The following is a 12,809-nucleotide window of genomic DNA, read 5'->3' as shown; positions in this document are numbered from 1 at the left end:
TATGTGTCCATCTTTATCCAACATTAGATTCTCTAACTGTATTTTACAAATATACAAAATCATATTTTAGCCATTTTAAAGGAGGAAATAGGAAAAAACTGTCACATTCAATGTTATTATAATTTGAATATAATTAAAGTAAAACTACATGAGATATGGGACTTGAATAACTAGACCTCTCAATGGCTCTGGGTCTTTTGTTTGTCTGCCTTTTGGTTAAAAGTGGTTGCAGGCTCTCCCAAATTGGGTGATGGATTAACCTTTTCCCTATGCTTTTTTGCCTTAAACTGTATCTCCTCCCCAACCTACTGTTCCACAAATGAGCAAATAATAGTTTACAGGGCCTAATCATATCTATTTTAGCCCTTAAAACTGACTATTTCTTACCTAAGAAACCTGATGAAATTCATGGGGGTCATCATAAGTTAACAGGCAATTTGAAGGCACATAAATATACACAGTATCATAATTGTCATGTATATTCTCATAGGAAGACTATTAATTTCTATTTGGAAACTATGGCGGGATACAGACTGCCCAAAAAGGGCGGTTTGCTGCTGTCTCCATTTCCTCCGGCGGGAAGCCTCAGCCTCCAAACAGCGAGGCTTCCCGGCGGCGGAAAAAGAACCCGCAAAAAGCGGGTTCTTTTTGCGTTGCGCTTGCAACGCCCGAGTGCACAAATGGCACACTCGTGATGTGCGGACGCTACGTGTCCATCACGTCAAAATGGCAGTGCCCGTATGTACAGGGCACCACCATTTTGACGCCCCCATCACGTGCTGGGGTGAGGCCGGTATGGACGGCCAACCTCTAGCACGTGACAGGGGTGGCGAAAAAAGGCCCATTTAAATCGGGCCTATGTGTATTTATAGTTCACATTACCATCTCTAAGCAGGTCTTGCAACAGTTTTGCAACAATAATTGGAGACTTTGACAATTAACAGGTTATCTTGAGAAATGAACTCCATATCCTGCTAAAAAGATATACATTGAAAGAGAAGAATGAAATAAATAGTGGCCTATGAGGATGATCAACAGAGCCTACATGCTGCAAAGCTGAGCTGAGATAGAGAGGTTTCTTATTTGTAGCTGTAACTCTCCAACTAGTCTTCTATGCATATGGGTTAACACACTGTGCTTCTGCTGCTCATCCTCACAATCTTCTATATGAGGGCTGAGCAACAACCCCAAATATGGGGGGCCAGGTACATCCTTCCCCAGATAAGGATAACAAACTGCACATTCTCCCATTTAACCCTTTAATTCTGCATTTTTTTAAAAATAAAAAAGCCCTGAACTCTCAAGGACTATTATGGAGAAAGTGTAGCCCATGGACCATACACAACCCCCCAGGACAGTGCTTCTCAAGTTATTTGATGGGAGCAGGATCTGGCATTTTGACACCAGTGTGCTAGTAACCAGTGTCATACCTCTATCCACAGTCTAGTAGCCAATGCCCACAACTGGTACTTTCATTCCTGGATAACCTTCAGGGACCAGCAGCTAATAACCTAGAACAGTACTGCCTTCAGAGACTGTTTTGCAACTTCTGAAGGCCCCAGAAATGCCAAAGCCCCAGACTCCACTTACTCAAACTGCCATAAAACAGTGGATTGGTTTCCCTTGTCTCCACACTCCACTCATCTTGCAAACCTCAACCTCCCTCCCAAAACTGTGAAAACTGCTGTATTTGAGGCAACTGAAAGCATCACAAAGCCTTGCTGTTTACATGACTCACCAGGCAAACCTGGGTGGAAAAAGAAATGAATCTACCCTCTGGGGCTAAAAACCAGAGCAAAATAAAGCTGTTGATACTCCAACTCAAGGTGGAAAATGTGCATCATTGCACAGGCATATAAACAGCCCAGTGCCAGTATGGGACTTCAGCAAAGCAAAAACACAACCAACAATAATGCAATGGATGTAATTACAACATACACAAACCAGACAGTCCAAGAGGGGGGCATGCAGTGAAAGAGGAATTATTGGGAGGCCTCCATGATTGTGTTTTGCCAATGTATCACTAGGGACACCAATGCACCAATGCACTGTACAGGTGGCACATTGCATGTGTGACTGTGTTCCCAGTAAGATGGGCGAGTGTCCAGTGGAATGGCATCTGGGCAGGAAGAAGGAGGTAATTGGGGATCACAGGTGGTGTGTTTCCATGATGGTGCACATATTAGATGGGGAGGCAACAAAAAATAATAATCATGTAATGCAGCTTGATGCTGCATGGTGCATGCAGCCCATGAGTGTTCAGATCACTTTAGGAACGGGCCATGAAGACAGTGGGTTTCAACCCACTTTCAGAAAAGCCAGGATCAAGCCACTTTTCCTGTCCATCTGCTACGACTCTCAGAGAAAAATATTTACTCCCAGCCTAAAACAAACCATGGTCCTCCCAAAGTGAGGGAATTGTCCTCCCCACTAGCCCAGAGGTATCACCATAGGGTTTTCATGGTAAAAGGTTTCAGGAGTGGTTTACCACTGCCTTCTTCTGTGCAGTACAGGTAATTGTTAGCTATTGAGCCACTTGTATTGTATTTGAGAGATCCTCCACCAGTGTCACCTCTCACCCATTGCTACTGCCCAGTAGCTGTTTGGCACATTTAATCTGGCTCCTGAGCAAAAGCCTGTCAGACATGGGAGACACTAACAACAGCACTGCTACCTGACCAAATGCCATATAAATATAAATTAGTCATGCTCAAAATGGAATTCCTCTTGGACAGAAGGCTGAAATGTAGGACATGTCCTGGAAAAGGAGGATGTTTGATCACCCTGCTACTGTCAGAGTAGCTTTTTGCTTCACAGGGGCATGCAATCCCACCGCCACAAAATGGTTATGTCAAATACCAAAGTCAGGATTGTCCATGCAAAAGTCAGGTTTGTCCATGTCTTTGGAATAAGCCCCTGATTTCATACTACAGTAATATCTTCCATTTTACTTCTGATGCATCACCTAAGTCATCCTTTCAATATATCATTTTGATTTATATCTGAATAGTTTCACACAGGCTGTCACTGCTACTTACACCTCTGGCTGAGAGTGCAACACTACCTAGGACTAGTTCTTTGTACCTGGAAACATAACCTTTGTATTGTTGGCACTGTGTGGCCATTTCTTAGTCCTTATCAACTTCATTACCAAACATAGGTGTTGGTTTAGCTCTGCTTTGTATTCAGTATAAGAAATATAGTTCTGTGTGTCAACAAACTGTTTTGTTGTTGTTAACTGCCTCAGAGTCCATCTCAATACAGGTGAACCCTGTGGATGAGACATCTCCAAGACTCTCTTTCCTCCATTCTTCTGTTTAGGTCCTGTAAATTCATATCCATGTCCTCCTTAACAGAGTCTATCTATCTAGCATGCAATCTTCCTCTCTTTTCTATTTCTCTCCACCTTTTCTAGAATTATCGTCTTTTCCAATGAGTTGCGTCTTCTCATGATGTGGCCAAAGTACAACAGCCTCAGTTTAGTCATCTTGGCTTCTAAGGAGATTTCAGGCTTGATCTATTCTAGGATCTGTCTGTCTTTTTTGGCTGTCCATGGTATCCTCAGCACTCTTCCCCAGCACCACATCCTAAATACAGTTGTCCCTCCATATTCGCTAGGGTTAGGGGAACAAGACCCCCATGAATATGGAAAAACTGCAAATAACAAAAACACTGTTTTTACCTGAGAGGACACCTCTCTAGGAATCTCTAGGTCCTCCAGTGCAACTCTGTGGTCATTGTCCAACATACACTGACCATAGAATGGCACTGGAGTAACTACAAATGGTCTTTCGGTGCAACTTTTAGTTAAAGTTGACCACAGAGTTGCACTGGAGGACCTAGACAGTCCTGAAAGAACATATTAATGAAATCCGTGAATAATCAAATCTGCAAATACGGAGGGATGACTATACATTGATTTTCTTCTTATCTGCTTTCTTCACTGTCCAGCTCTCGAATTCATACATGGTAATAGGTAATACAATGGCTTGTACAATTCTAACTTTGACGCTCAATTCTATGTCTTTGCTCTTTAGGATATTTTCTAGTTCTTTCACAGCTGCACTCCTCATTTCTACTCTTCTTCTGATTTCTTGACTGCAGTCCCTGTTCTGTTCTAACAGTAGCCTCTTGTCCTACAGATTCCTCATCAGGACTATCGGATGTCATGGCACTCCCATTTCTTTAAGAGTGTTCCATTGCCTTTCATGATCTATGCAGTGAAAGGCTTTGCTGTAGTTTATAAAACACATGCTGATTTTCTTTTGGAATTCCTTGGTGCATTCCGTTAGCCATCGTATGTTTGCAATGTGGTCCCTAGTGCCTCTTCCTTTCCTGAACCCTGCTTGGATCTCTGCGATTTCTCTCTTCATATGTGATTGGAGTTTATGTTTCACAATTCTGAATATAATTTTGCTTGTGTGGAAGATTAATGCTATGTCCCTATAGTTGCTGTCTCCTTTTTCGTGGATTGGGATTTGTATTGATCATTTCCAATCTGCTGGCCACCATTTTGTTTTCCATATTTGCTGATATATATTGGTTATTACTAGAGTTGATTCTGCTAATGTGGACTGAAGTAGTTCAACTGAGATGTCATCTGTTCCTGGTGATTTGTTTTCCCCCCATTTCTCTTATTGCAGCTTCCATGGCATATGGCTCTTTATTCCATGAGTCTTTCATTTTTATCATCTCTTTTGTATAACTCTTCTGTTCTTTCAAGTATCTTTTTGTTTCTTCCTGGTTTTCAATAATGTTCTTTATATTGTCATAGAGAAACATTACAAACCAGCCATTCGTCTGAACTTCCCTTTAGTTTCCCAGATCTTGTGGAAAAGGTCTCTCATTCTTCCTTTTTTGTTGTTGTCTTCTTTTTCTTTGCATTCATCATCGTAGTCTTTGTCTTTTCTCACTAATCATTGTACAGTCAGATTCATGGTTCTGAATTTGTTCCTACCTCCCTTTTGGTATGCTTCTCTTCTTTTCTTTACTGCTTCAAAACTTTTATCTGTCATCCGCTGTTTCTATCCACCATCTTGAGGGAGAGGAAGGCAAGCCAGCTCCAACAGGCTTTGCCTGAAAGAAGGCAGTAGGGAATGGCAGTAGGGAAGGGGAAAAGTTCAGCAGATCTGCTCTCCCTCGGAGGCCTGTTGGAGCTGGCTTGCCTTCATCCACCATCTTGAGGGAGAGGAAGGCAAGCCAGCTCCAACAGGCCTCCGAGGGAGAGCAGATCTGCTGGACTTTTCCCCTTCCCTACTGCCATTCCCTTCTCCTTCTGTGTCTTTCGGCCAGTGAGGGAGAGAATAGGCTGGCCCAGCTCCATCAGGGCTAGCCTGAAGAAAGCGGCTCCTCCCTCCATAACTGTCATCTTCTGGCCTATGAGGGAGAGCATAGGCTGGCCCAGCTCCATCAGGGCTAGCTTGAAGAAGAAGAGCCCTCCCTCCGGTCCATCTGCCTTGGTCCGGGCCTCAGAGGGAGAGAATAATGCTGGACCTGATCCCCTCCCCCCCCCACCATTCCCTTCTCCTTTTGTGTCGTGTCTTTTAGATTGTAAGCCTGAGGGCAGGCAACCGTCTATTATCCCCTCTGTTGTAAGCCGCCCGGATTCCCAGTGATTGGGCGGCATATAAATAAATCCTATTATTGTTGTTGTTGTTGTTGTTGTTGTTGTTGTCTTTTTTAGATCATAAGCCTGAGGGCAGAGAAATGTCTAATTAACAAATTGTAAGCCGCTCTGATAGCCTTGGCTGAAGAGTGGGGTATAAATAAATAAGTATTATTAAGTAAGTATTATTAAGCGTCTGTCTGCATTCTTCCTTTATGTTGTACTTGGCTTTTGACCAGGGTTCTTCTGGTTCTTGGTCAATTATGCTTCATAGCACAAATCTTTTTCTTATATTGGCATAAAATTCTGTTGAGATATTGTTTAAATCATATTTTGTTATGATGACTGGTTCTGATTTCTTCTTCAGCTTTACTTTTATTTTTGATATAAATTGTTCATGATCTGTATCACAGTCAGCTTCTGGTCTAGTCTTGGCCACTGAATAGAGCTTCTCCTTTGTTTCCAATTATATAATGTATTCAGTTTTTCTATTGGCCATCTGGTCATGTACATGTGTATAGTCTTTCTGTTTGTATGAAAAAGGTGTTTGCAAAGTTGTTGGCCATACAAAAGTCAGTCAGATGATCACCTGCTTCATTTCTTTTGCTTAATCTGAATCTGCCTACTGTTTTTTAAATTTTTCTTTGCTTCCTACTTTGGTATTCCAGTCACCTATCATCAGCTTGACAACCTGTGTTGGTGTGTTGTCAATTTCCTCCTGAACTCCTTCATAGAATCTCTCAATCTTTTCTTCTTTTGCTTCTGTAGTTGGTGCATATACTTGAATTATGGTGATATAGGTTTTCCTTTAAGCCTTATTGACATGATTTGGTATGATTTTGCATTGTATTCTTTGACAGGTTTTGCCACATCTCTTCTTAGTATGAAGGCCATCCTGTTTCTTCTGTCTTTTCATTTCAGAAGAACACTATGTACAGTGGGCCCTTCCCTTATGAGGGGGATCCATTCTGGATCCCCCTGCATAAGGGGAATTCCACGTATGCTCAAGCACCATTCAAAAGAATGGGGCTCACACCCGCAGCACACACATCATTACCCCTTCCAGGCGTTCTGAGCCTTTTTCCGGCACGGCTTGCAGCGTATGTTGCCCCTTTATTGTGGAATGAGCTTCCCATAGAGCTCCGCTGGCATCACTTGTTTTCTTTCAAGAAACAATTAAACACACTTATTTCAGCTGGCTTTTTCACTTTAGCTTTTTCACTTTAGCTAATGTGTTCTTTGTTTCTGCCCCATTGCTCTCTGTCTTTTGACTCCATAATTTGTAAATAGTCGCTTATTTAGCCCCTGTTGAATGATGAATGTGTATGCTTCATTTCTGTTCTGTTTATGTTTTATTCCTGTTAATATCCCCGATAATGTCTTTTAAATTTTTTATATCTGATGTTTTAACTGTTTTTTGTAAGCCGCTTGATCACTTTCGTGAAAGGCGGGATGAAATAAAAGATTATTATATTATTATTATTTATATTATGTTTAAAGCTGTGTAAGTTGCACCCGTGTATAATGCGGGCACATTGTACTTGTCTGAATCAGTGACCCATTCCCTTTCCATTTTAGCTATTTACTATGTCTATGGTGTTTATCAGACGAGCTCTTAAAGAGGTACTATTCCAGTGTGACTCCTCTAGCTGCCTCCTGTTGCATGCTGGGACTGGCAGTTTTTAGGAGGGGTATTGAATTCTCAGGCAGAGAAGTTCGCTCCCTTAAAACTGCCAATCCCAGCAGCAACAGGAGGCTGCTAAGGAGTACACTGGAATAGTACCTCTTTAAAGAGCATAAGTTGTGATAAACATCTATGTGTTCCATTTTCTTTTTTACTATGAGCCTTATCACACTAGATGAATCCCGCTCAGAAACGGGGTTTTTAAAAATAGAAAAACCCTGCAAACGCGGGAAGTTTTTCAGACACGTTTTTCCAAACAGCAATAATGTGAAAATAAAGCAAATGGAAAGTGGACAAAAACAACACCTTCATACTTTCGGGAAGTTCCCAAAAGTAAAAAAGTGTTGTTTTTGTCCACTTTCCGTTCGCTTTATTTTTGCATTATTGCTGTATGGGAACAATGTTATCTGAAAAACATCCCGCATTTGCGAGTTTTTTTCTACTGTACTTTTAAAATCCCGTTTCTGAGCAAGATTTGTCTTGTGTGATAAAGTCCTATGTCTAGCCTCCCCTGGCTCAAGCTTCTCACAGTCCAAGTCCCTGCATGTATGATGCTTCTTCAGACAGCATTTGCATTTTTGAACATGTCTACTACCTATTTTCCTGTCTTTGGGGTTTTTCTATGCCCCTGACTCATCTGTTCTCCCTGTTATTCCTTCCTATCTCTTAGTCCGTGTTCTGGTCCTGCCTGTGCCTCATTGGGACTGTCTCATCATTGGGGATTTTTGTGAGGGGTCACACAAGGAGGGTCCTTAGTTTCCATGTGTGCAATGCTAACATGTGTTAGCTATGGTATCAGTGCTGTTCTGTCAACATCAGTGTCACCCACCACTACTGCTGCTGCCCAGTAGCTGTTTGCCCTTCTGTGTCATTCCTCCCATTGTTATTTTACTGTTTGCTTCCCTACCCATCTCCTCAAGCCTCTCTATGTTTCTCTGCCCCCCTCCTGTCCTCTCTCCTTTAGTTCTCAGGTGTCTTGTGATGGTTCAGTGCCCTCCCCTCTTTGCTGCCCAATGGTGCTCCTCTGGAACCTCATGGCCCAGCTTCCAGCGCAGTGGGGGTGGAACAGTGCTTTCCCTGCTGGCCTCCCAATAGTCCTTTCATGGGTCCTTGTGGTCTGGTTGACCTGGCCTCCTTTATGGCTGCACGGCAGGATAGAGATTGTCCAGGGCCCTCCCTCCCACATCCTGATGGTCCTCCTCTGTTATAAGTTCTTCTCTTTTACATACTGTTACCTTCCTAAGAAGGTATTTTATAGAATGGTCATCCAACTATCTACTTCAAGGCAGCTAGCACCACCCCTTCTTGTGAATCAGTGTTAATTACTGCCTAGCCTCAGTCAATTGTTTTATTTCTGTGTAATATAATTAGCCATTAAGGGCAAGGATCAAATAAACAGGAAATTGGCTTCTGAGTATTGTCAGCCTACAACACTTCAGATTGTAACTCCTGAAATTAAGCCCATAGAACAGGATCAGAACAGGATCAGATGCTGGCCATTGAGACTAGACTGCCTCCCCTGGCATCTAGATTAGGTTGGGTATGACAATTTCACACACATGACATAATGAACCTCTGAGAGTGCTATAATGGTTTCTTGTGGGCATGGATCAGATGGCTAGGCTGGCTAGGGCTGAAATATCTGAACATTCATGAATTGCCTATCCCTGACTTGGACTGAAAAGATCCAGATCAACTTTGTATTCCACAATGGAAAGAGGGCTTTAATAGAAGCATCAGTCAAGCCAACCGAAAACTCACCTAGGGCACTAAAGAATGCCCTTTCTTCCACAAGCTTTCATCTATAGACCATCATAATAAGGTGGGGACAATAGATATTACCTCCCTATGAAAATAGTGTTAGTCACACTATTTTTATCAAGAGGTTATCAAGCGGATGGCAAAGGAAAAGAGTTAAATTTTGCTTTTCCTCTCACCAACAGTCCTACTGCCACATAGCACCCAACATAGTTTCTATGTACATTTTTAAAGCCCTTCATACTAATGGCATACAGTGGTACCCCGGGTTACGAAATTAATTCGTTCCGCCGCCGCTTTCGTAACCCGGAATACTTCGCAAGCCGAAAAACCCATTGGCGCTAATGGGGAAAAGCCGCGATTTCGTGTGAAATAGCGCCGAAAAGCACCAAAATTTTTTCGTAACCCGAAAAAAACCTTCGTAAACCGGAACAGTTTTTTTAATTGGATTTTTTTCGTAACCCGGAAATTTCGTAAGGCGGCGCATTCGTATCCCGGGGTACCACTGTACATGCAAGTAATATCACATATATTTAACCTAATAATAATAATCTGCAAGAATTCCTTCTTTGCAAATTCAAACACACTGACATTGCTTCTGTATACGAAACAGTATTTCCGTTAATAGTTTATTCTTTAGGACTAACACCTGGTAATCTCTAAGAAATGCATTCCTGCAACTGTTGGAATGCTACAGTCCAAGTAGTCACAGCAGAAACATTTGAAATCCTGTTGTCATGCAACTGCTGATTTCCTCCCCTGCTAATGAACCTAGTTATGGATACTAGTATAGGGAATTTAATAGGCACTTATATCAACAGAGTATCATATGTTATTATATATCTATTCCATGCTAAACATGTTTTTAATTCTAGTATAGGGAAAAAAACCTAATGTTGGAAATTAAATTCGGTGCTATTTGAATTATTTTACTTGAGGACTACCAGTGAGCATTTTCTGTCCAAACACTGCTATATATACTAAAAGTATCTACAGTGTGAAGGCAAAATACAATATTGATAGCATTCAAAGAAATAACTGTTGTTAGTCTGGAAAAATCAGTATGTGAAATTGGTAGCATGAGCTTTTGTAGACTTGAGCCTACTTCCCATGCATCTTGGGAAGTCAGCTCAAGTCTATGAAAGCTCATTCTCCCAGCTTCTTTCAGTTAGTCTCAAAGGTGCTATAAGATACCTTTGCACACTATATTGATAGTAATGAATATTATTATTCTAACGAATACCACCTAGCAAACGTATTTGCAGTGATCCAAAATGAGAACCACTATCCTTCTATTACATAGAATATGTTTTGAAATCATCATTTAAGATCTTTAGTTAGTTGATATGTGACTAGGGTTGCCATCCCTGAGGGTCTCCAAACCGGGAAAAATGTAGGAAATGGTTTTAAAATGTAGGACCTTTTTTTTTTAATTTCCTTGCCAGGAAATTTTTAAAACAAGGTCTTACATTTTAAAACCTTGTCCAAGGCCTCCCTGGGGCCTGGGAGACAGCGTCAAGGAAGTAGGCAGGCAGCCACCCACCTCTGCCTCAGCCTCCTCCTCTGCCTCCACCTCCCGGGCCCAAGAAAGTGCCCAGCACGGAGGCGTGCCAGGCAGAGGAGGCGGTGGGTGGTTGCTTGCCAGTGCCTGCTGCCCTGGCGCGCGTGCAAGGAGCACCAAGCCAGGCAGGCACCTCTGCCTCCTCCTTCGCTTGGCGCGGCCCGCAATGGAGGAGGAGGAGGAGGAGGAGGAGGTGCGCCTCCTGCGCGCCCCCGCGCCCCCCTCCCCCACCTCCCCCCGCACACCACCTCCTCCTTCGCCTCCTCCTTTGCTTCCTCCACAAGGCCTGGAACGGAGGAGGAGGTGGGTGGCGCGGCCACACAGGGAGGTAGGGGAAGGTGGGTTGGCGCTGTGCGGGCCCCGAACTGGGGGCTGGGGGCCAAACCGGACCAGGACCGGGAGGGGGGCCCCAAAAGCGGGTTTGTCATGGGGGCCGCCGGGTTATGACATCCCTATATGTGACTCACTCAATGTATAATCAAACCTGTAACGAAAGCATTCACTCCTCATTTGGATAGTTCCAACATTATTGCTCATACTTTTCTATTTTGTAAGGCTTAGTAATGCTGATCTGGCAATCTAAACCAATTTGCCTGTGACATTAATGGAAAACATGGACAAAATATACTGGGTGACCCAGCCAAATGATAGCATGCTTTCTCATCACATTTCATACTTGGACATGTGCCGAAAAATCTTAAGCAAACAAGAATTTACAGATGAATATGTAGATATTCAGATATAAGAGGATTTTTAAAGAACAACAAAAAATAATCAGGATAACTCAAGAACATGTACCTTGTCTACAGAAGGCGTGAGGAACATTTGGCCTTCAAGATGTTGTTGGGCTACAATTCCCAAAATTCATTTACAGTGGGACCTTGTTTGGTTCCCGGATCCCCCGTGGATAACAAAAAATCCGTGGATGCTCAACTCCCATTAAATATAATGCCAGAGCAAAATGGTGTCCCTTATGTAAAATGGCAAAATCAAGGTTTGCTTTTTGGAATTTATATTTTTTTTGGAATATTTTTCAAGCCGTTGGAGAGGCTGATACGAAGTGAAGGGAAATTCAGTTCAACAACATCTAGAGAGCCAAGGTTTCCCAGGCCCAATCTATAAAGCCCAGTGATGACAAAAAAAATGGTGGTGGGGGGGGAGAATACAATTAAAAACAATAAAGAAGAAATAAAGTCCTTGTGGCTTTGTTGTTGTGTACTGTCAAGATGTTTTCAACTTACAGCTTCTCTAAATTGAACCTATCACTGCATTTTCTTGCCAAGATTTGTTCAGAGAGTGTTTGCCTTCCTCATGTCCAAGGTCACCCAGTGTGTTTCCATGTCCAAGTGGGGGGGTTCAAAACCTGGTCTCCAGAGTTGTAGTCCTATGCTCAAACCACTACATCACATCTGCTCCCTTTTATATCTAGAAGAAACCATATTACACCAATCTTAAGATCTCTTCACTGGCTGCCCATCAGTTTCTGGTCCCAGTACAAGGTGTTGGTTATTACCTTTAAAGCCCTAAATGGCTTGGGTCCAAAATATCTGTGGGACCGCCTCCTTCCGTATAACCCACCCCGCACACTTAGGTCCTCTGGAAGAATTCTACTACAACCAATAAAAACCAGTTTATCAACAACTGCCCAGAGGACCTTTTCGGCTATCGCTCCCAGACTATGGAATGGATGGCCTGCTGGATGAGATCTGTCATATAACACCTTAGAGAGCTTTAAAAAAGCTTTTAAGACGGATCGCTTCTGGTAGGCCTTTCCTGAATAGATGCCCGGACACCAAAGACAGAAAGTAATGGACCGATCTCATTGCTGTTTACCTGTCCATTGTTGTTTGTTTGTTTTATTTATTTATTGTTTTAACTGTAATTGATCTTTTTAAAGATGTTTTAATTGTAAAATGTTTAATTCTATTTTAAGGAAGGGAGGGTTGGGGGATATGATTTGTATAATTTTTAATGTTGTAAGCTGCCCTGATTGCCTCATTTACAGTGGGACCTTGTTTGGTTCCCGGATCCCCCGTGGATAACAAAATCCGTGGATGCTCAACTCCCATTAAATATAATGGCAGAGCAAAATGGTGTCCCTTATGTAAAATGGCAAAATCAAGGTTTGCTTTTTGGAATCTATATATTTTATATTATTATTATTATTATTATTATTATTATTATTATTATTATTATTATTA

The 12,809-nt window shown here is 42.3% G+C and overlaps 1 protein-coding gene across 1 annotated transcript in view; it reads right to left on the bottom strand.

The window, feature by feature from the left end:
* The window catches only part of AKT3 (AKT serine/threonine kinase 3), a 206,292-nt gene that overhangs the window by 19,221 nt on the left and 174,262 nt on the right, over positions 1 to 12,809 (bottom strand). The window contains 1 exon segment of the mRNA XM_042446913.1: positions 1 to 36. Within this exon segment, the coding sequence (XP_042302847.1) occupies positions 1 to 36 (36 nt within the window).

This window comes from Sceloporus undulatus, chromosome 1, assembly GCF_019175285.1.
Source record: "Sceloporus undulatus isolate JIND9_A2432 ecotype Alabama chromosome 1, SceUnd_v1.1, whole genome shotgun sequence".
Lineage (NCBI taxonomy): Eukaryota > Metazoa > Chordata > Lepidosauria > Squamata > Phrynosomatidae > Sceloporus > Sceloporus undulatus.
This window is presented reverse-complemented; position numbering and strand designations above follow the sequence as displayed.